The sequence below is a fragment of the Octopus bimaculoides genome, chromosome 27 (genome assembly GCF_046866305.1).
Source record: "Octopus bimaculoides isolate indiv1 chromosome 27, ASM4686630v1, whole genome shotgun sequence".
Classification (NCBI taxonomy): domain Eukaryota; kingdom Metazoa; phylum Mollusca; class Cephalopoda; order Octopoda; family Octopodidae; genus Octopus; species Octopus bimaculoides.
In genome coordinates this window covers 4,314,823-4,339,727 of record NC_142954.1, presented here as the reverse complement: position 1 = coordinate 4,339,727, position 24,905 = coordinate 4,314,823, and the positions used below count along the sequence as shown (strand labels likewise).

The following is a 24,905-nucleotide window of genomic DNA, read 5'->3' as shown; positions in this document are numbered from 1 at the left end:
CAAACCACCACTGAACAGGCTGATCCGGTAGAGCAACCAGTTGGATTGCTGACAACCAGATTTAGCGACAGGTTGTAACTGGATTAACGTGTTAACAGTAGCACTTGTGAACAACTTGATGTATGCGTGTGTGTGTCTGTATGTGTATGATACATGCATATATAGCATCTCTCTCTCTCTCTCTCTCTCTCTCTCTATATATATATATATATATATATATATATATATATATATATATATATATATATATATATACATACAGAGAGAGAGAGACAAAGAGAGATAGTGGACATATAATGCATATGTATATATATATATATATATATATGTATATATATTTATAGATATATATGTATATATATATATGTATATATATATATATATATATATATATATATATATATATATATATATATATATATGTAGATATATATCTATATATATATATATGTAGATATATATCTATATCTATATCTATATCTATATCTATATATATATATATATGTATGTATATATATTATGTATGGAGAGAGAGAGAAAGAGAGAGAGAGACCGAGAGAGAGTGTGTGGGTGTGTGTATATATATATAATACATGCATAGATACATACATACACACATATATATATATACATATATATATATATATATAGAGAGAGAGACAGACAGACGGACAGACAGAGAATGTGTAATACATACAGAGAGAGAAAGAGAGAGAGTGTGTGTGACAGAGAGAGGGAGAAAGAGGTGATACATTAGCTGTGTATGAAGATATAATAATAAAAAAAAGTTAGTATTATATAGTGTATATATATACATATATCTAGGTTACTATGTCAACAAATATTGATTATTTCAAATGATTGAAATATAACAAACAAGTCAAGCTGACCATCCACACAGAACAGAAGGTCTGTGTGCCTTTTATAAAGTAGATTTCGGCTTTTGAATTAAACAGAAGACATTCCATAAAACTGTTGAAATGAAAGGAATGAGGCCCAAAAATGTGGAGACAAGCAGGCCTTATTTATTGTGTGTGTGTGTGTGTGTGTGTGTGTGTGTGTGTTAGTGTGTGTGTGTGCGTGTGTGTGTTAGTGTGTGTGTGTATGTTAGTGTGTGTATGTTAGTGTGTGTATGTTAGTGTGTGTATGTGTGTATGTGTTAGTGTGTGTGTGTGTGTGCATTAGTGTGTGTGTGTGCATTAGTGTGTGTGTGTGTGTGTGTTAGTTTGTGTGTATTAGTGTGTGCGTGTGTGTTAGTGTGTGTGTGTTAGTGTATGTGTGTTAGTGTATGTGCGTGTGCGTATTTCTGGGTGTTTTAGAATTTGAAAATGATTGCGTCAATGTGAGTTTGTGTGTGTGTGTGTGTGTGTGTGTGTATGTGATCTTTATGGCTGTTAAAAACCTTTATGAAATAAATACAATTCTGCAGATAAAACAAATCAGACACAGCAAATATATGAAACATATTAAATATAACAGTTTGGGTATGAAATACAAAACATGTGTAGATATGTCTACATGCAAAACGAGAGAAAGCAAAAGGTGGAGACTTTCAGATGATGAATTTTTACGTATAAATATACAGATATTTATATTGAGCGAGGTCGTTGCCAGTGCCGCTGGACTGGCTCGTGTGCAGGTGGCACGTAAAATACACCATTTTGAGCGTGGCCGTTGCCAGTACCGCCCGACTGGCACTCGTGCCGGTGGCACGTAAAAGCACCCACTACACTCTCGGAGTGGTTGGCTTTAGGAAGGGCATCCAGCTGTAGAAACTCTGCCAAATCGGATTGGAGCCTGGTGTAGCCACCTGGTGTCACCAGTCCTCAGTCAAATCGTCCAACCCATGCTAGCATGGAAAGCGGACGTTAAACAATGATGAGGTCCAACTTGCACAAAGTACAAACAACAGAGAAATTTAAAGGGGTGGAGGACAGGTATCATTTAGTGTATACTCTTTACTCTTTTACTTGTTTCAGTCTTTTGACTGTGGCCATGCTGGAGCACCGCCTTTTAGTCGAGGAAATCGACCCCAGGACTTATTCTTTAGAAGCCTAGTACTTATTCTATCGATCTCTTTTGCCGAACAGCTAAGTTACGGGGGACATAAACACACCAGCATCGGTTATCAAGCGATGTTGGGGGGACATAAACACACCAGCATCGGTTATCAAGAGATGTTGGGGGGACAAACACACACATACATACATACATATATATATATACATATATACAACGGGCTTCTTTCAGTTTCCGTCTACCAAATCCACTCACAAGGCTTTGGTCGGCCCGAGGCTATAGTAGAAGACACTTGCCCAAGATGCCGCGCAGTGGGACTGAACCCGGGACCATGTGGTTGGTATACTATTTACGAGTTTACATCCCCCATGACTTAGCAGTTCGGTAAAGGAGACCAATAGAATAAGTGCCAAGCTTTAAAAAAAAAAAAAAAAAAAAAAAATTTTTTTTCTGAAACAGGTACTTGGATCAATTCACTCAATTAAATATTCTTGAAGGTGTTGCTCCAGCATGGCCGCAGTCTAACGACTGACACAAGTAAAACATGCTCCTGAGCTTATAGTTGTTAATGTATGAAAGCATAGAATCTTGTTTGATAAGTTATCTGTCAATAAAGAGGCGACAGAAGGCGTGGTGACAATACATACCATGTACTGACACAGAAAACACTCCAATCTAAACAGACTGAATAATAGTTTTATGATATAATATATCCATACCAGCTGACCTCTTAGAGAGAAATAGTGAAGAGCTTTGTACTATACACATACACATGTACACACATGTTCAGGCATTCTTATATATATACATACATATATATGTATGTATATATGTCGTTTAACGTCCGCTTTCCATGCTAGCATGGGTTAAAATGGATAATCAGGTACTCAGATGTCTGGATGGTTGTATATTTACAGATTTTTATTCATATGTCACATATTTTAGTCTTGTAGGGTTTTCAAATTTGAAAACCCTACAAGACTAGGTGAAAGCGCTAATTTATAAAACATGTGATATATGAATAAAAATCTGTAAATATACAACCATCCAGATATCTGAGTACCCGATTATTATTTTTTCTGATATATAATTCCTGTACATCACCTCCAAACCTTCATATATATATATATATATATATATACTTCTAATATAGGATAAAGTTTTTTCAAAAAATTTCATCAGTGGCCAGCATATTAAAATACCTTTTCAGGTGAAAATTATAAACAATTATAAATAGGGGCAAAAGAAAAAAAAGATTTCTATGCCAATATGCTGAGAAATATTCTTTAAATCGTCAATCACCACACAAAGGCCAGTCAGGAGGTACTGGCAATGGTCACGCTCGAAATGGTGTATTTTACGTGCCACCTGCACAGGAGCCAGTCCGGCGGTACTGGCAACGAACTTGCTCGAATGTCCTTTCACGTGCCACTGGCACAAGTACCAGGAGGGCGACTATTATTATTATTATTATTATTTTAGGGCAGTGAGCTGGCAGAATCATTAGCATGCCAAGCAAAATCCTTGGTGACATTTTGTCCATTGCTACATTACGTTCTGAGTTCAAATTACTGCTCAGCCACGAAGTGGGAAGGGTCATGTAAAAGTGGTCTTAGTACAGCTCGCTTAATCCTGCAACTGACCAGCAAGTCCATAGCTGGCAGTTGTCCTGCGTTTGTGGATTTCCATGGTGACATCCAAGAAACTTACAACTTTCAAAGAGGTGGTCATATTCGGATACAAGCTGAGATGTAGGTGTAAGGTCCTGCATGTGAATATGTTGTGTGAGGAAATGTATGTGTGTGTGTGTGTGTGTGTGTGTGTGTTGTGTAAAATGATGCTTAATGGTGCATGTGTGTGTGTGTGTATGATAGAGGGATAGTGTGTTTGTGTGTGTGTGTGTGATAGAAGGATAGTATGTGTGTGTTTGTGTAGACGTTTGTGCGTGGGTGGAGATGGTGGAGCGGTTTTGTGATGAGCTTATGAAGCATAGATATTGTTGTATAAGCTGTATCCATTTTTGTCCTCTAACATACCACTTCAACAAATAGGTATCAATATAATATAAGCAATCAGTTAAAGATCCTTAAAGGTGATGCTGCAGCATGACTGCTATCCAAGGACTGAAATTAGCGTGTATATACATAAGAGAGAGAGAGGGGGAGGGACAGACAGAAGGGGAGAGAGGGAGAGAAAGAGAGAGAGAGAGAGAGAGAAAGAGAGAGAAAGGGAGGGAGAGAAAGGGAGAGAGAGAAAGGGGGAGAGAGAGAGAGTGTGAGAGACAAACAGACAAAAATGGTTAAAAGTACGTAAAGAGAAGGACTCACCATCGGGTTTCTGGCAATTCTTGGGGTTTGATGACGGCGCCGGGTCTGACAAAGACATTGTTGCTGGTTCTGTATTTCTCACTCTCACACTGGTTCTATAGACAGCACAGTAATTGGCAGTATAGGTCGTAGTAGTATTGGTGGTAGTGGAAGAGAAAGAAATCACAGAATATTATTATTATTATTGTTCAGTAGTTTTATTTTTATAACGTGCTTTCACTTCACTACCGAGCGCAGCTCTGTGCGCCTTGGGTGTGTGCTGTGGTTTGCTGTGATGCTCTTATGGTTACTGTATTGAAAGTGTTATTATTATTATTATTATTATTATTATTATTATTATTATTATTATTGTTCAGTAGTTTTATTTTTATAACGTGCTTTCACTTCACTACCGAGCGCAGCTCTGTGCGCCTTGGGTGTGTGCTGTGGTTTGCTGTGATGCTCTTATGGTTACTGTATTGAAAGTGTTATTATTATTATTATTATTATTATTATTATTATTATTATTATTATTGTTCAGTAGTTTTATTTTTATAACGTGCTTTCACTTCACTACCGAGCACAGCTCTGTGCGCCTTGGGTATGTGCTGTGGTTTGCTGTGGTGCTCTTATGTTTACTGTATTGAAAGTGTTTTGCGTAGAATGTGTGCAGTACCCAGTAGTGCAATTTTCTGTATGTTATATATATTTGTAAGTCCTGGTGTTTTTGTTATGTATTTGTCTGAATATTTTTTTATTATACCTAAGGCACCTACTATGATAGGAATTGTTTCTGTTTTTAGATTCCACATTCGGGTTACCTCTATTTCCAGGTCTTTGTATTTTGAAAGTTTTTCCATTTCTTTTAGGGAAACATTGTCATCTGCTGGTATTGATACATCAATTAGAAAGCATTTTTATTTATTTTTTTTTTTTTTTTATTATTATTATTATTATTATTATTATTATTATTATTATTATTATTATTATTATTATGATGATGATGATGATGATGATGATGGTGGCATGCTGGCAGAATCGTTAGCACGCCAGGCAAAATGCTTGGCAGTATTTCTTCTGCTGCTATGCCCTGAGTTCAAATTCCACCGGGGTCAACTTTGCCTTTCATCCTTTTGTGGTCGGTTATATAAGTACCAGTTACGTACTGGGGTCGATGTAATCGACTTAAATCCCTTTCCCCAAATTTGAGGCCTCGTGCTTCCAGCAGAAAGGATAATAATAATAATAATAATTATTAGTAGTAGTAGTAGTAGTAGTAGAAAAATAATTCTTGTGTAATACTTTTAGGAGTGAAGGTAGTGGTAGGGGTAGGAGTGGGTGGTGGTAGGAGTTGTGAGATTAAGGTAGGGGGGAGGGAGAGAGAGGAGGGCCTGTATGTTGTTATGTCGGTGACAACAGGGTCCCTGAAAGTGATAGCAGTCTACCAGGAAGGAACTCCCAGCTTGGGAGGAGGAAGTGGCGGGAGGGGCAGGTGGAAGGTAATTGGGTCAGATATTTCAAGGTGTGGTATTGTCTTTATAGACAAAGAGAGAGAGAGTAAGAGGGGTGCAAGGAGAGAGAGAGAGAGAGAAAGAAAGTGTTATACAAGCATGTGTGTGTGTATGTATGTGTCATGGATTAAAATGTTATCAAACTTTTTTAACATATCTTCACCATCGTTAATTGTTTCTTTGAATTTATACAGGACTGTGGTCTATAAATGCTCATAATAAAACCTTATACTTGTAAAATGTTCATATTTTTTAATGAAATACTTGCAATAGAAAGCTACAAATTTTAATATGAAGAACCTTTATTAGAAATCGAACTTTGCCCCCCTCCCCCACCAAGTAAAACTGTTCTAATTGAACTCGACCTTTCTCATATATACATATATATATATATATATATATATATATATATATATATATATATATATATATATATATATGTGTATATATATATATATATATATGTATATACATATATGTGTATCATCATCATCATCATCATCATCGTTTAACGTCCGCTTTCCATGCTAGCATGGGTTGGACGATTTGACTGAGGACTGGTGAAACCGGATGGCAACACCAGGCTCCAGTCTGATTTGGCAGAGTTTCTACAGCTGGATGCCCTTCCTAACGCCAACCACTCAGAGAGTGTAGTGGGTGCTTTTACGTGTCACCCGCACGAAAACGGCCACGCTCGAAATGGTGTCTTTTATGTGCCACCCGCACAAGCCAGTCCAGGGGCACTGGCAACGATCTCGCTCGAAAATCCTACAGGAGCCAGTCAGGCGGTACTGGCAACGGCCACGCTCAAAATGGTGCATCTCATGTGCCACCCGCACAAGAACCAGTCCAGGGGCACTGGCAACGATCTTACTTGGCTTGCCGGGTCTTCTCACGCACAGCCCATTTCCAAAGGTCTCGGTCCGTAGTCATCGCCTCGGTGAGGCCCAATGTACGAAGGTCTTGCCTCACCACCTCAGCCCAGGTCTTCCTGGGCCTACCTCTTCCACGGGTTCCCTCAACTGTTAGGGTGTGGCACTTTTTCACGCAGCTATCCTCCTCCATTCTCACCACATGTCCATACCAGCGCAATCGTCTCTCTTGCACGCCACAACTGATGCTTCTAATGTTCAGCTTTTCTCTCAAGATACTTACACTCTGACGGGTATTCACATTGACATTACACATCCAACGGAGCATACTGGCTTCATTCCTTGCGAGCTTACGTATGTCCTCAGCAGTTACAGCCCATGTTTCACTGCCATGTAGCATGGTTGTTCGTACGCATGCGTCATACAGTCTGCCTTTTACTCTGAGTGAGAGTCCCTTTGTCGCCAGCAGGGGTAAGAGCTCTCTAAACTTTGCCCAGGCTATTCTTATTCTAGCAGCTACACTTTCAGCGCACCCACCCCCACTACTAACTTGGTCGCCCAGATAGCGGAAGCTATCGACTACCTCTAGTTTTTCACCCTGGAATGAGATAGAAGTTGTTTCCTGTTTGTTTGCAGTCTTTATTGCACCTGAACATCTGCCACAAACAAAAACTAACTTGCTAGTTAACCTGCCTTTGATGTTGCTGCACCTCTTATGTGTCCATAGCTTGCACCGGGTACATCTTATAGAGTTACTACCTACTCCTTTTCTACATACTGAGCAGGGCCATCTACCTGAAGGGGTTTGTGTTTTATCTACCTTCCTACTTATTAGGATTTTGGTTTTAGCTAGGTTGACTCTAAGGCCCTTCAATTCTAGACCTTGCTTCCACACCTGAAACTTCTCCTCTAGTTCTGATAGTGACTCCGCAATTAGGGCAAGGTCATCAGCATAGAGGAGCTCCCAGGGGCAACCTGTCTTGAACTCCTCTGTGATTGCCTGGAGGACTATGGTAAATAATAAGGGGCTGAGGACGGAACCTTGGTGGACCCCTACCTCTACCCGGAATTCATTGCTGTACTCATTTCCAACCCTCACCTTACTGGCCGCATCTCTGTACATGGCTCGCACAGCTCTCACTAGCCATTCTTCTATCCCAAGTTTCCTCATTGACCACCAGATAAGGGATCGGGGGACCCTGTCAAAGGCTTTCTCCATGTCAACGAAAGCCAGGTACAGAGGTTTATCCTTGGCTAGGTATTTCTCTTGCAACTGTCTCACTAGAAATAAGGCATCAGTAGTGCTTTTACCTGGCACGAACCCAAACTGCATCTCATCTAAATTGATTCGCTCCCTAATTAGTTGGGCTATGACCCTCTCTGTAACTTTCATAACCTGATCTAACAGCTTGATGCCTCTGTAATTATTTGTATCTAAAGCGTCCCCTTTACCTTTGTAGCAGTTGACTATGATGCTGCTACACCAGTCATAGGGTATGACTCCTTCGTGTATCACCTGGTTCGTAATACGGGTGACTAGGCTATAGCCAACACTGCCAGATATTTTGAGCATCTCTGCAGTGATTCCTGATGGGCCGGGGGCTTTCCCGGTCTTCATACTCTTAATTGCTTTATCTACCCTGGTACTATCAACTCGGATAGCTGGTCCCTCTATTGGGTCGACATAAGGCAGGCTCTCTTTCTCCCATTCATTCTCTTTATTAAGCAATCTATCGTAGTGGCATCTCCAGACCTCTTTCTTTGCATCCTCATTTAATGCAAGCGTACCATCATCCATGCGAACACATTTCTCTCCTACAACATCACTATTCTCTCTCCTACACTGTCTTGCAACCCGAAATACCTCGAGTCTTTGGTCCTCACGGCGCAGAACATTGGCAAATCTTTCCTTATCTGCTTCCCCTCTGGCTAAATAAACCTGTCGCCTAGCCTCCCTTCTGGCACATTGGTACAATTCCCTGCTACCACCGTTCTTCCAGTCCTTCCAAGCTTGTTTCTTTTGTCTAATAGCCCTGTCTACCTCCTTGTTCCACCACCACGTTACTCTGGGTTGGGAGGGGACCTTACACCACCCACAAATCTGGTCGGTGGCTTTCAACAGGTTGTCCCGCAGAAATCTCCAATTGTCTTCCACGTTGTATGATGCTATATCCCCTTCTATTTCGTTAAATGCTTCAAGTAACTTGTCTCTAAGTCTCTGTCTGTTTGCAGGGTCTTTAAGCTTCCACACCCTTCTTCTCCAAGCCTGTCTAATTCTGGGCACCCATTTTGCCTTGATCCCAAAGTCGCTAACTACTAATCTATGTTGTGGGGTACATTCTTCGCCAGGGTAGGTTTTGGCATTTATAAGCCGCCCTCTTTCCCTATTTCTGGCGAGGATGTAGTCGATTTGGCTAGAGTGTCTGCCGGAGCGGTAGGTGACTAGGTGACTGGCAGGTTTCCTGAAGTTGGTATTGCAGACCAGTTGGTATTGCAGACCAGTTGGTATTGCAGACCAGTTGGTATTGCAGATATGTATATACATATATGTGTATATATATGTATATACATATATATATATGTACATATAATATGTATATACATATATGTGTATATATATGTATATACATATATATATATATGTACATATAATATGTATATACATATATATATATATACATATATATATATATGTATATACATATATATATATATACATATATATATATATGTATATACATATATATATATATATGTATATACATACATATATATATATATACATACATATATATATATGTATATACATACATATATATATATGTATATACATACATATATATATATATACATACATATATATATATATATATACATACATATATATATATGTATATACATACATATATATATATGTATATACATACATATATATATATGTATATACATACATATATATATATGTATATATGGGAGAATATACAAATAATAACAACAGACGAGGACAGGTGGTGTAAATAACAAAAGTATATATTAGTATGACGCTCGGGAATACGGAAAGTCTTTGACGTTTCGAGCTGCGCTCTTCAACAGAAAGAATACGGAGACAAGGAGAAAAACACGGAGAAAAAAAATTGATTGTATATACATACATATATATATATGTGTATATACATACATATATATATGTATATACATACATATATATATGTATATACATACATACATATATGTATATACATACATACATATATATATATATATATATATATATATATATGTATATATATATATGTATCTATATATGTATGTATATATATATATGTGCTGTCTTATCTTCGAAACGTCTAGATAGAATAGAGACAGCTGATGAAGGGATATTCGAAGTGGCTTTCCGTTTTCCTATGTGTTCGTTCCGTTGTCTGTAGTTTATTGTTCTAACGTCCTGTACCCTGATATGCATGTATATACACATGTAGATGTAAGTATGTACATATATGTGTGTATACATGTATATATATTCTTTGTATTATATACATATATATGTTCACAGATTTAGTATACTGTTTATATACTGTCCAAAATATAGGTGCAAGCGTAATTGTGTGGTAAGAAGCTTGTTTCCCAACCACATGGTTCCGGGTTCAGTCCCACTGCGTGGCACCTTGGGCAAGTGTCTTCTACTATAGCCTTGGACCGACCAAAGCCTTGTGAGAGGAATTAGTAGACCAAAACTGAAAGAAGTCCGTCATGTGGTGCGTGTTTGTGTCTTTGTGTCTGTGTTTATTTACCCCACCCCACGCGCCGCTTGACAACCAGTGTTGGTGTGTTTACGTCCCTGTAACTTAGCGATTCGGCAGAAGAGCCCAATAGAATAAAAAACCAGGCTTTACAAAAAATAATAAGTACTGGGGTCGATCCATTCGACTAAAAATTCTCCGAGGCGGTGCCCCAGCATGGTCGCAGTCTAATAACTAAAACAAGTAACAAATAAAAGAGATCACATCTTTCCTCCTACTTCTCCCTCCCCCACTCGCTTTTTTTTTTGTTGTAAAACTTAACCCAAACCGTTTTAGTAATGTTCCCCTCGTCAGACGCCCCCGTGGCAAACGTATTGGTAAGAATCGTTTAGACTGTCGTACAAAAATGTTCAGCGGCATTTCTTCCGTTTTGTACATTCCGAGTTCAAATGTCGCCGAGGTCGACTTTGCCTTTCATGCTTTCGTGGTCTATCAAATAAAGTACACGTTGAAGACCTGGGCCGCTGTAACAGACGAACCACCTGCCTTAAAAATCTGCAGATCTGGTGCCAACGATTATTATTAGAAATATAAAGTAGTAGTAGCAATGGAGGAGGTGTCGGTGGCGAAAATTTAGAATGCTTCAGATAATTTCTCTTTCTCTCTTTCTTTCATATACACACACATACAACCACATTCATGATCAATAATATGCTTCAAAATCGTATTGTGTGGTTGATGATGATGATGACGAGTGCGATGGTGGTGGTGGTGGTGTCGATGCTTATGGCAGCAATGAATGAAAAGCGTGATTCCGTTGAAAGGGCCAAAGACCCCCCCACCACCAGTTAAAAATCTGCATAATGCAATAATATCGACAGCAACCTTAAGTGTCATAGCGCAACGTGTGTATAAAACGGTGTGCAGTATATTTATATATGTATATAATAACATTACAGATTTGCAATGCGTGTATATATAACATTACAGATTTGTATATCCAACATTTAAATACGTTGGCAGTGGTGAATGAAAAGAGCAGAAGGAATGTGTGTGTGTATGCATGTATGTATATGTGTGCACATGAATGTGTATGGGTGCAGCCCTAGCGCAAGTTTTATACACACACACATGGATATATATACATACATGCATACACACATATAATTATGTAATTACAGATAAAATGCAGGCAGCATAATACCCTCTTCTTTCTCTGTGTATATATGTGTGTGTGTGTGTGTCTGTACGTGTGTGTATACACGCGCGTACACATTCACATATATATATATATATATATATATAAATATATATACATGGATAATGATAATAATGATGTCAAATCGTATCTACATTTCATGCACGTGTCTTGTGTGTGTGTGTGTGTATAAAAAATGTGTGTGTATATGAATATATTTTACTATACATGGTGATGTCTAATATACTATATAGACAGAAAAACAGTGTACACGAATATATACAGACAGATAGAATAACTTAACACACACACACACACACATATATATATATATATATATATATATATATATATATATATATATATATATATATATATATACTGCATATCTATATTATGTATGTATTTCACGGGTATGTATGTATGCATATATATATATTATAAGCGCATATATATATTATATAGACTTACTATATTGGTTGTAGACGATTAAAAAGACGGAAGCGGGAACAATCTATAGACTGCCATCTCTTGTCTCTGGTTCAAAACCAAAATATAATCCAATGTGCAAGTTGTAGTCGTGGTGGCAGTGGTGGTAGCGTAGCTCCGAGGTTAGTGGCCCAGATCAAGCAGATCTGGGGTCAAATAGCATCCCAGCCGTGACCTCCACCACAATATCTTTATTTATTCTTTTGCGTGTGTGTGCTTGTGGATTTTTTTTTCTTTTCTGATGTAGTGTTTACAGAGGGTCAAATTATCCGATTGGGGGTCCAGTTAGAATTTAATTGTGTGATTCGATACACATGTGGTTTTTAGCTGCTATTTCTAAAATGCTTGATGACCACGTATGCAGAAGCAAACTCCACTCCCTGGTTTGGCTCGTTTTGTATCCAGTTTGTAGATAAACAAGGCAAGAGTATTATGTGTGTATATATAAATATAAATGTAGGTTAAATGGACTGTTGGTCTATAGCTGTAGGTTTTTACTGCACTCAGGAGATATATGAGTGTTTATTATTATTATCAGGAGATCCATGGGTTGAAACGAAAGTTCCAGCAGGAATTAATGGTTAAGCAACGGAGAGAGGTATACCAAAACGAAAAAAAATAGTAAAAGCACTATGACATTCTAATTAAGAGAATTAATTAGGAGCAAATGACATGTCAAATTAATCAAATTAAGTAAAAAGAAATAATCTAGTGTTCCTTGAGGTGGAGTCGAGGAGAAGTTGTGATGTTTTGTTTATTTAAAACAGAGGAGACCCACATAGTGTGCGTGTGTGTGTGTGTCTGTGTGTTATTGAAAGGTTGTTAATTACAAACCACTCAAATCTTTCTATGTTCAACTATCAACCACGCCTGTGTGTACTTTGTCACCGATTCCTGCGCTCTACGTCACTTGCTTGCCATAATCACACACTGCTTCTCTCTCTTTGTCAATTTCTTTGTATACATGCTTACTACATACATACATACATGCATACGTTCGTACTCGTACATACATACGAACGTGCTGATGATAATTTAACGTCCATTTTTTTGTGCTGGCATGGGTTGGACTACAATCACGCATACGCACACACACACACATCTATATATAAATACATATATGCGTGTGTGTGTGTAGGGAAATACAATGACGGTTGCTTATGATTGGATCCTATGGAGGAGGTGCCAAAGGATTCTTGACCTGCGATCCTTCCTGAAACAGCGAGTGGGGAAACGGCAGGATGTGTGTGTGTGTGTGTGTGTGTGTGTGTGTGTGTGTTGATCGATCGATAGATATAGTTGGCACTCCGTCGAGGTTTCCAGTTGATCCGATCAACGGAACAGCCTGCTCGTGAAATTAACGTGCAAGTGGCTGAGCACTCCACAGACACGTGTACCCTTAACGTAGTTCTCGGGTATATTCAGCGTGACACAGTGTGACAAGGCTGACCCTTTTGAATTACAGACACAACAGAAACAGGAAGTAAGAGCGAGAGAAAGTTGTGGTGAAAGAGTACAGCAGGGTTCGCCACCATCCACCTGCCGGAGCCTTGTGGAGCTTTAGGTTGGATGACTTCACAAGATTTGATCAGTCCAAGGAATGCTTTGAGTTCCAATATCTGTTTTGGCATAGTTTCGCCAGCTGGATGTCCCCACTAACACCAGCCACTTTACAGAGAGTAACTGGGTACATATTGTCGTAGCACCAACACTAGTGAGGCTGTCTTACCGTCTGCAGGATTAAAGAACCCTCTCAAATCTTCTATTGTCTTTATTTGAATGGTACTATGTCATGAGTACATTGTTTTTTCTTTTTTGGTACCAGAACTAGTAAGGTTGCTATGCAGCTTCCAAAACTCAGATCCTCTTTGAACTGCGTGGGGCACCAGTAGAGAAGGAGACAGCTTTATGCTAGGGGATGTGCCGTGTTCTAATTGATGTTGGTACTCACAGGTAACTAGTAGAGATATAGGGCTACAATACAGGGGAAATTACTGCAGCCAAGGTGATAAAACAAGGGAGACTACCCCACTTGGATTTTTAAAAAGAAATTTATAAAATTAAAATGTCTTTTCTATGTCTGTCGGTAGAAACATAAAAATTCTAATTAGGTGCAGGCATGGCTGCTTGGTAAGAAGTTTGTTTCCTGTCCACAGGGCTTCAGGTTCAATCCCGAGGCGTGTTGCTGTACCTTAGCAGTTCATCAAAAGAGACTTATAGAATAAATACCAGGTTTTAAACAAAACAGAATTCATGCCATGTCTGCCTGGGTCCACAGGTTTCCTCCACATTCAGAGCTTGAAACTGCTTTATGCAGCTGTCCTCATCCATACACATCACATGACCATAGCAGCACAGTCTTCTCTCCTGCACACAACATCAGATACCTCATATACAGTTTTCCTCTTAAATCATTTACACTTGGTCGTGCATACACACTGACATTATACATATATAGGTGCAGGTGCAGCTGTGTGGTAAGAAGCTTGCTTCCCAACCACATAGTTTGGGCAAGTGTCTTCTGCTATAGCCTCAGGCTGACCAAAGCCTAGAGTGGATTTGGTAGATGGAAACTGAAAAGAAGCCGGTTGTCATCATCATCAATCATTATCAACGTTTAACGTCCGCTTTCCATGCTAACATGGGTTGGACGATTTGACTGGACTGGTGAACCAGATAGCTACACCAGGTTCCAATCTGATCTGGCAGAGTTTCTACAGCTGGATGCCCTTCCTAATGCCAACCACTCCGAGAGTGGAGTGGGTGCTTTTACATGCCACCAGCACGAAGGCCAGTCAGGAGGTACTGGCAACGGCCACGCTCGAAATGGTGTATATATATATATATATAGACAGACAGACAGTTAGATAGATAGGTAGATGGATGGATATGTATGGGTGTTGTGGTGTTCTTCCCAAGACATCATGTGATGGGTGTAAACAAGTGTCAAGCAGTGTTGCACATTACCAGTCTTCTGTGAAAACGTCTGGCCATAGGAAAATATCATTTTGCTGGAAAAGAGATGAGAGTTAGTGACTGGAAGAGCATCTAGTCACAAAAAAAAAAAAAAAAATGCACATCAACAAAATTCTGTCCAACCCATGCCAGCATTGAAAAGCGGATGTTAAAACTGATGATTTATGCACATGAAAGCAATAATAAAACGAAATACGGATTTGTTCTAATTTTTTAATTTTTATTATCATCATTATTATTATTATTATGATAATGTAGTTGTTGGTTTAAGATTATAAATTCAGTTTTCAAAGAAATTTAAATGAATTAAAAAAAAGAATACTTTACAAATTTGATTAACTTTCCAAATTCTTTTGACAAAAAAAAAAAAAATGGAATGATGCTTTTTTTTTTTTTCAATGTTTTTTTTTTGTTTTTGTTTGATAACTGAATATTTTCTCCAACTAATCATTATTTTGTAATTGGCATTAAATGAAAACTTAACGATCTGAATGAATCCATTATGCCAACACTAAAACCAACAGTATGTGTGTGTTTATGTTGGTTTTATGCTATGTGTGTGTGTGTGTGTGTGTATATATATATATATATATATATATATATATATATACATATGTATTTATGTATATATATATATATATATATATATATATATATATATATATATAAAATTGTATGTATATATGTAATTCTGTTTTCTTTTTTCAATCACATGTTTGTTATGTAGTGGAGGAGAAATTTAAAAGGAAAAAAAAACAAAAAAACAATTCTGAAGAAATTTAATGTTGGTTTTCATTGGCCAAAATTAATTCTCAACAACCATTTTCATTGGCCAAAATCGTTTATATCATCTAAAACTGTATTCCTTGGCCAAAACTATTTTGAACAGTCAAAACTATTTTCATCAGCCAAACTAGTTTTCATAGACTAAAATTGCTTAGGCTAAAATTGCCTAAAATTATTTCCACTGACCAAAATTGTTTACATTGCCTAAAGACATTTTTTTAACTGGATAAAATCATCTCCGTTCAAATTTACAAACTTTAATATGTTGAAGTTGAAATAAGTTTCATCAGCCGACGGAGAAAATAAGCAGAAAATATAGAAAAAATATGACTCAAGAGAATAAAGAAGTTTTCAGGAAAGACACAAAGTAATGAAAAAAAAAAAAAAAAAAAGAGAGAGAGAGAGAGAAAAGGAATTGAATAAATATTCTCCGAAAATAGAAACAAGAGATTAATCAAGAAAATATATTGAGAAAAAATTTTTGAAAATCAGAAGGAGCAGTTGGAACAAAGTCACAAGCTTAAATATTCAGCAGAATAGAACAGCAGGTTGATGTGTGTGTGTGTGTGTGTGTTGGGGGGAGGGTAGAGATGTATGCACATATATATATATATATATATATATATATATATACACACACATATATATATATATATATATATATATACATGTACACACACACACATGTATGCATATATATACACATCATATACAAGTATTATTATAGATATATATATATATATATACATACATACATACATAGATATATGCATACACATACATACATACAGACACACACACATCTATATTGTCTTTCTCAACCTGCTTTCTTGGGGTAGGATGGTTATGCAAATACATACATTTACATAACTAAATGAACCAGCTGTGTGTTTAAAATATTCATCATCATCATTGTCATCATTATTATTAATATCCCAGTACCTTGCTTGAACATAAGTCCCTTCAAGGGTGAAGAAGGGCGGATATGTTTATCAAGGTCAACAGAGACAAAATGTTCGATACGGCTGTCATTGGCAACTGCACCTCCTCAATTCTCGTTCTCTTGGTGAATTTAAATCTATAAAACTGATTGGTTGTGTGGTTAAGAAATTCACTTCATAACAATGTGGGCTACATGTTCAATCCCATTGCTCAGCAGTTTGTGAAAATGCCTTTTACCATAGCATCTCTCAGAATGACCAAAGTCTTAGGTGTGAAATTTTACGAGAAGGAAACTAGGCAGAGGTCTGCTGTGCGTGTGTTTGTGTGTGTGTGTGTGTGTGTGTGTGTGTGTGTGTGTGTGTGTGTGTGTGTGTATATACACACACACACAGGGTGTCCACAAAGTCTGGGTACATGGAGTAAATAAAATCATAACATAAACAATTAAATATAAGAAATTATAATTTCTTAAAGTATGTGTTAATCCCCATGTACCCAGACTTTGTGGACACCCATGAAAGAGGGTTTGAGAGGCAAACATTATTCCAGTGATGAGGAAGTGAAAACTGTAGTGAAGAAGTGGCTCAAAGAACAGTCAACAGAATTTTACGGGGCAGGGATACATGCTCTTATTCGAAGGTGGAACATTGCTATTGAGAGAAACAGTGACTATGTTGAGAAGTAGGGATGTGATCCACAGAGGACCAGCTTCATTTTGATGTATGATACGTGTTCCTGTGTTGGTAATTATACCCTGTCCTAAACAAAATGGTATTACTTTTTGACTCACCCTCGTATGTATATATATATATATATATATATACACATTTATATATGTATATATATGTACATATAAGTATGCAATGTAAAAAACAAAATTGGTTGTTTTAATGTGAAATAAAAGTTGTTAGTCATATTCTGTTCTGTTCAATTTGGTTGGGTCTTGCTATTTCTTATTCCACAGGAGACGATTTTGGTCTTTCATTCTTCCTCCATTTATGAGATTGATAAATCAAAGAGGGGAGGGGGAGGGGGTAGCAGAATGGGATGGTGAGGCAAGGAGAGAGAGCGGAGGGAGTTGCAACAACATAAAAAAGGTAACATCTTGACCTTCATTGTCCGAAGCATGGTCGTTGACCAAATTATTGAAACCTCATCCGTCGCCCACACGCAGATCAAAGAATTTTACAAAAACAAAAATAATAAAAATAACGCTAAAAAAAAAAAAAATTAATATATCCAGAATAAAATCTGAACAAATTTAAAAATTGGAAAAAACAAAAAAAAAATTTTTTTTTTTTTTTATCAAATCATGCAAATATATTTAGTCTGTTTTTGTTTTAGTTATTTTTCTTTCCGATTTTTTTTTTTTTTTTTCCTTTTTTAGTTTAAACTTTTTGTTGATTGTTTTTCTTTTAGTAAAAATTTCGCGTAAAGACAAGTAAAAAAATATATTTGATAGGAACGCCGCAACAATCATCTCAGCATCTAGAATTAAAAAAAAAACAAAAAGAATTGGTGTCCCTTTCTGTCGGTGTGTGTGTGTCCCCGACACACCAATAAGAAAGGGGATTATGTGAGGTTTGTGCTTTCTTCCCAATAGCATTTGTTAGCGCATTAAATGAAGCCCTTCGATTTTGTTTTGCATCTTCCAACTACAGCCATTGTCAACACACTCCAGCATGTATATACAATGTGTATAATTGTATGTATGCATATATATATATATATATATATATATATATATATGTATGTATGTATGTTTGGAATTCCGTCTATCTGAAATATTTAATCCATAATAGTTAGTCTGACAAAATATAGTTTGTTCTGCTCATGGCTCGTGTCAGTCGTTCCATATGCCAAACGGTCAGGGCAGATGAGGAAGTATCTCATGGAGATAGAGACGAATTGGGGCTCTGCTTGATGGCTCACCCTGGAGGACCCAGGAGTATACAGTCAAATTGTGAATGCAGCAATGCCCTCCCCACCAAACCTGACCTGGCCTACCCATGGCTCTTCAAGAAGTAAAGAACAGTAATATTCAGAGGAGCTATCTACCTATCCCATCAATATATGCATCTATCTATTGGCACAATACATATTACATTCTTTTATTCTTTTACTTGTTTCAGTCATTTGACTACAGCCATACTGGAGCACCACTGTAAAAGGTTTTAGTCAAAGAATTCACCCCCCAGGACTTATTCTATTAGTCTCTCTTGCTGAACTGCTAAGTTATGCAGATGTAAACACACCAGCATCAGTTGTCAAGTGATGGCGTGGTGGGGAACACAGACACAAAGATACACACATATAAATAGGCTTTGGACAGCCCAAGGCTACAGTAGAAGACATGCACCCAAGGTGCCACACACTGGGAGTTTAATTCCTGGCGACGCGCTGCGTCCTTGAGCAAGACACTTTATTTCACGTTGCTTCAGTCCACTCAGCTGGCAAAAATGAGTAGTACCTGTATTTCAAAGGGCCAACCTTGTCACACTCTGTGTCACGTTGAAATCTCCCTGAGAATTACATTAAGGATACACGTGTCTGTGGAGTACTCAGCCACTTGCACATTAATTTTAGGAGCAAGCTGTGGAACCCTTGCCATCGTAACCGACAGAATGCTCCCATTTATATATAGTGTGTGTGTATACAATGTACCGATAACGGAAAATGAAACTGTTTAAGAATTTACAAGAATGCAACAAGAGAGATATTGTGGCATAAGACTTAAGCGCACTAGCGTAGCGAGAGTGTGTGCCGCCCGGGGCACCCTTTTGTTTGCCACACCTGGGACCCCACAAACAATACATATTGCCTACAACAGACCTGAAAGTGGTGCTCCTTTAAAAGTGCTGCCTGGAGTGGACTGCTCCTACCAATTTCCCCCTAGCTATGCTAGTGCTTCAACAGGAATTCCTCTCAAAGAGTACTGGTACTTTTCACAAGTGTATCTGTGACTGACATTCAAGGGTTCACTCAGCCACTTTTTAAATATGGCAGTTTAAGCGCTATTCGGGGGGAGTTGTAAATATAAGGGCTTACAATGACATACATACATACAAACATATATATATATATATATATATATATATATATATATATATATATATATATGAGAAGGCTCTTTTTTGGGGTTCAAAAAGTCACATGATTGCTAATCAGGAGTATAACTGATAAAAGTATGTAATTTTATTTGTGTGTGTGTGTGTGTGTGTGTATGTGTGTCCATGTGTGTACAGAAGCTGTTGACTGCGTTATTGCTGTATTAGTTCAACATAGTTAGCAGGAAACAATCCAATCTTTCCATGACATTCTCCTTTCCACCAGCCTTCATCAATCTGAAAATAAAACCAATACAAACTTATATAAATATGCACACAGGTATATAACATTGATAACGAAGAGGGGAGTGAAGAATTTACTCACATCCCCAAATTTCTTCCTTTGAGAGTTTTCTACAGCATGTTCATCTGACCTACACATGTTTCGACTGCTGTGAATGGACGTGAGTAAAATCTCCACTCCTTTTTTTTTTCATTATCCAATGTCATTAAATACTCTATGGAATAATTTATGGTTCTGAATAAGAACACGGAATTACTGAATGAGTGAAGTTATAGTACCTCTTTCTAAGCTCGAATACTGTATAAGGACCGTTGTGGATAGCTGGTATCAAATCCAATTTCAGAGATAATATGTTACCCGCCAGGAGAACTTATCCTTTTTATACACTCTCTCTCTCTCTCTCTCTCTCTCTCTCTCTCTCTCTCTCTCTCTCTCTCTCTCTCTCTCTCTCTCTATATATATATATATATATATATATATATATATATATAACATATAGATAGATATACACATATACACACACATACTCATACACATATATACACACACACACACACACATATATATATACATACACACACAGACACACATATACACACACACATATACACTCACAAATACATACATATATATAATTGATATATATATATATATATACATCTACAGAGAGTTCTGAAAAGTAAATAGTCAGCCCTTGTTATATGGGTTTAATCTGTGCAGATTGGTTTTTTTTTTTATCTGAGAAATTTCCAAGACATAATGAAAATTCCACAAAGAAACCCCTTACCCTGTCAACAGCAGTGATAATATCTTCGGGTTGGAACGATAATTCATCATCATCAGCTAAAAGAGAAGAAGGAAACAAACCATTAAGTCCTGCTCAGGGTTGTAAACATGTTTATACAAGAGTATAGAAGAGGTTACAACCCAAGGTGTGTCCCCAGGAAGGAAAGAAAATACTGGAGATAGCATCATCATCATTATCATCATTTTATGTCTGTTGTCCATGCTGGCATGGGTTGGATGGTTTGATCAGGGCTGGTAAGCTGTAAGGCTGCGCCAGGGTCCAGTCTGATTTGGCATAGTTTCTATGGCTGGATCATCATCATCATCGTCGTTTAACGTCCGCTTTCCATGCTAGCATGGGTTGGACGATTTGACTGAGGACGGGTGAAACCAGCTGGCTACACCAGGTTCCAATCTGATTTGGCAGAGTTTCTACAGCTGGATGCCCTTCCTAACGCCAACCACTCCGAGAGTGTAGTGGGAGCTTTTACATGCCACCGGCACGAGGGCCAGTCAGGCGGTACTGGCGACAACCACGCTCAAAATGGTGTATTTTACGTGCCACCTGCACATGTCCTTGTTAATGTCAACCACTCCGAGGCTGGTGTTAGGGAGGGCATCCAGCTGTAAAAAACCATGCCGAATCATACTGGAATCGTTAGCAGGAAATACTGAAGCTGGTGTTGTGTGTGTGTGAGGGATCTTAAAGCATGAGCACATTGGGAACTTGTTCAAGGTCCAACAGCTCTAGGGGCCCAGTGCTAACCTATGTTGTGTATGAAGTGACCTTTCATGCATTGCTTTGTCCAGGGGCCTATAAGTCTATAGTCCTGCTAAAACAGACCGAGTGCTTTTGTTTTATGTGGTGGTGGTGGAGGTGGGGAGAGTGTTTGGCATGGAATCAAAGGATAATAAATACACTGACCAGCTTCATAGTCATAAAGAGCAATGGCAGTTAGGTTTTCTCCTTCAGGCTGCACTGGTCCAGCTTGCTGGTCTTCTGGTGAAGAAATTATCTGGAATTTAAAAAAAAAAAATTCAAAAATCCATCAATAAACAGGATTGCTCCAGCCTGGTTATTAATTCCTGCAAACAATGTATCATTCTACAAAATATGGCATGTAAGTAATCTATTCATTATTAAATATAATATAAATTATTTACATGTTTTTAAGTTACGAAACAATTTGTCATGATATTAGAATTTTCTTATTGTTAAATAAGATTTCATCAAATTATTTCTCTGTCGTTTAGGACTTTATCTATATCAATCTTCTCCTCAACTTATGACTAATGTGACTTACGACCACAAAAAATTTTTTAAATCGATTTTCGGACATTGGGCAACTGTGCGTATGATAATTATGGCAGCATCTATCAATGTAGGCCTCCATCAGTCCTAGCCATTCATTGCCTGCCACTGCCTCTCACTTTGTTGCTTTCAAGCACCAGTTGTGTTTCAATGAAAATAGTGTTGAAAAATATAAATCCGACATACAACCAAATCAACATATCACCTGTCAGTTGGAACGGAACTCAGTCGTAAGTTGAGGAGTGTGTGTGTGTGTGTGTGTGCACATATATATACATATATATATATATATATATATACATACACAAAAACTCACCTGTGAGGTTTTTGCTAAGACTGTTAACAGATACTATATATTTTATAAAAAAATATATATTTAATATATATATATATATATATATATATATATATATATGAAATAAAATATTTACATAATCGACCGGTTTCACTTGTGCTAATCATGACTAGGAAATTAGTGATAATATTACAATTTCATGTTATCAAAATGTTATAAAAAAGAAATTTTCATTCCAAGTTAGTAAGAGGAAGGATATTTAGTAGATGAAGCAGAAGTTATAGGTGAGGTAATTAATGATTGTTATTATTAGAAGCAAGGGAGGTAATTATCCTTTCGTGTGTGCGTGTGTATGAATAGGTGTTATATAAGCAGGAGTGTGTGTGTGTTTGTGTTCACAGATGTGTGTGACTAGATGAGTGTTTGCATGTGTGTGTGTGTGTGTGTGAGCAGATGTGTGTGAGTAAATAGGTATTTCTCTGAGTGTGTGTGTGTATGTGAATAGGTGTGCTTTTGTATGTATGTGAGCAGGTGTTTGTGCATGTGTGTGTGTGTGTTTGTGTGTGTTTGTGTTCTTGTTCTTGTTCTTCTTGTAAGCATAAACAGTGATTTGGTGTTTCCGTTCTTTGCTCAGGCTTTCAACCAAAATTCTTCGCAATTTCAAAAGACGTTCGGTATTTGGAAAGAATCCCTTACTTGGAAAACAGGTAAGGTTTGGTAAGTGATAGGAAGAGCATCCAATGGTGGCAGCGGTGGTGATGATGATGATGATGGTGTTCATAGTGATGATGGCGGTGGTGGGGATAGAGGTGGTATTGATGATGGTGGTGATGGGGAGGGCAATGGTGGAAATCATGATGGAGATGATAGTTGTGGTGATGGTGGCAGTGGTGGGTGGGGTGATGGTGGTGGCGGTGGTGGGTGGGGGTGATGGTGGGTGGGGGTGATGGTGGAAGTGATGATGATGGTGGGTGGGGGTGGCAGCAGTGGAGGGTGTGGTTTTGGTGGTGGTGACGGTGATAGTGGTGGTGGGTGGGGTGATGATGGTGGTGATGATGATGAAGATGGTGTTAATGGTGGTGGTGATGGTGATTGTTGTGATGATGATAATGATGATGGTGATGATGGTCAATATGATGGTGATGGGGGTAGTGGTAGGAACAGTGGTAGTGGTGGTGGTGAGGGTGATGTTAGAAATCATGCTTGATATGATGATGGCAAGGATGATGATAATGATGATGATGATGTTAGTGGTGGGCGGTGGTGGGGAGAGGGTGAAGATTCTGTTGACAAAGCTTGTGGGTGGGGGGAAGCGGGGACAATCAAAACAAACTTACATCTTCTGGGTTCTCGTACAGCTCACCATCATCATCCTCAAACCTCTGCACTTCCTCCTCCTCCTTTTCCTCTTTTGCCTCAACCCTTACCTCTTCCTCCTCCTCCTCCTCTTCCTCCTCCTCCTCCTCGGGTTCCCGCCTTGCTTCTACTCGCTCTCTGTCCCTCGGGGCAGATGTGGGAGCAGAAACGGCGGCGGATTTCGGAGGGTCCTCCCGTGACCCCTGCCTCAGGTACGAATCCCTTTTGAAAGCCGTGATCTCTTCGTTGGGGACGTAGCATTTGGACTGTGGTGGGACGAACGTCTTCCTTGGCTGAACCTCTTCTTCTTCGTCTTCCTCCTTTTCCGGTTCGTTTTCAGCCTCCCATCTTTCCTTTTCCATTTTCTCCTGAAAAGAATTACAAGAAAACAGCACGCAGTTATTCAAAGAATCTCTTTTTTTGAATATTGTAGAATGGACACAAAACAAAGAGGAATTGGTTGTGACAGGAATCAATAAACTAATACAGAGATGAACAACACAAGAATGGTAAAAAAACCCCTAAAAAACTGGCACTTAGTTATGATGATGACGGTTCCAGTTGATCCGATCTATCAAAGAGCCTGTTTGTGAAATTAATGTGCAAGTGGCTGAGTACTCCACAGACATGTGTACCCTTAACATAGTTCCCAGGAAGATTCAGCGTGACATAGAATGTGATAAGGGTGGCCAAGAATCGATATACTTACTTCGTAGATCTTCGTTTGTTCTGCATGTTCTTTTCTTTCAAATTCCAGCCGTTTCTGTCGTTCTTCTTGTGCTTTCTTTGCAGCATCTTCTTCAGAATTTTTGGCAAAATTTTCAAACCTATTTCGCAAATTTCTTGCTCCAACCGAACCTATGATGATTTTGGAATATATTTTTTTTAAATTACAGATAAAAAATTAAAAAATTAGTATTGTAATTAGTTGAAGAATTGTAAAATTTGTAAGTGAGGTAAATGTTT

The 24,905-nt window shown here is 38.1% G+C and overlaps 2 protein-coding genes across 13 annotated transcripts in view; both read right to left on the bottom strand.

The window, feature by feature from the left end:
* Window positions 1–14,137, bottom strand: part of LOC106883793 (rho GTPase-activating protein 1) — a 63,367-nt gene extending 49,230 nt beyond the window's left edge. For 5 of the 11 annotated variants that reach the window (XM_089343227.1, XM_089343230.1, XM_089343231.1 and 2 more), the window contains exons 1-2: window positions 12,118–13,013; window positions 4,347–4,441 (exon numbers count right to left, since the gene is read on the bottom strand). In XM_089343227.1, the coding sequence (XP_089199353.1) occupies window positions 4,347–4,404 (58 nt within the window). In that variant the 5' untranslated portion in view covers window positions 4,405–4,441; window positions 12,118–13,013. Of the gene's footprint in view, window positions 1–4,346; window positions 4,442–12,117 lie in introns of all 11 variants that reach the window. The other 6 variants (XM_089343229.1, XM_089343233.1, XM_089343236.1 and 3 more) reach the window with 5 other exon arrangements.
* Window positions 14,138–19,260: 5,123 nt separating this feature from the next.
* LOC106883799 (uncharacterized) overlaps window positions 19,261–24,905 on the bottom strand; it is a 33,305-nt gene continuing 27,660 nt past the window's right edge. For both annotated transcript variants that reach the window (XM_089343225.1, XM_089343224.1), the window contains 5 exons: window positions 24,649–24,797; window positions 23,921–24,307; window positions 21,902–21,992; window positions 20,978–21,033; window positions 19,261–20,183 (listed from right to left, as the gene is read on the bottom strand). In XM_089343225.1, the coding sequence (XP_089199351.1) occupies window positions 20,100–20,183; window positions 20,978–21,033; window positions 21,902–21,992; window positions 23,921–24,307; window positions 24,649–24,797 (767 nt within the window). In that variant the 3' untranslated portion in view covers window positions 19,261–20,099. The remainder of the gene's footprint in view (window positions 20,184–20,977; window positions 21,034–21,901; window positions 21,993–23,920; window positions 24,308–24,648; window positions 24,798–24,905) is intronic.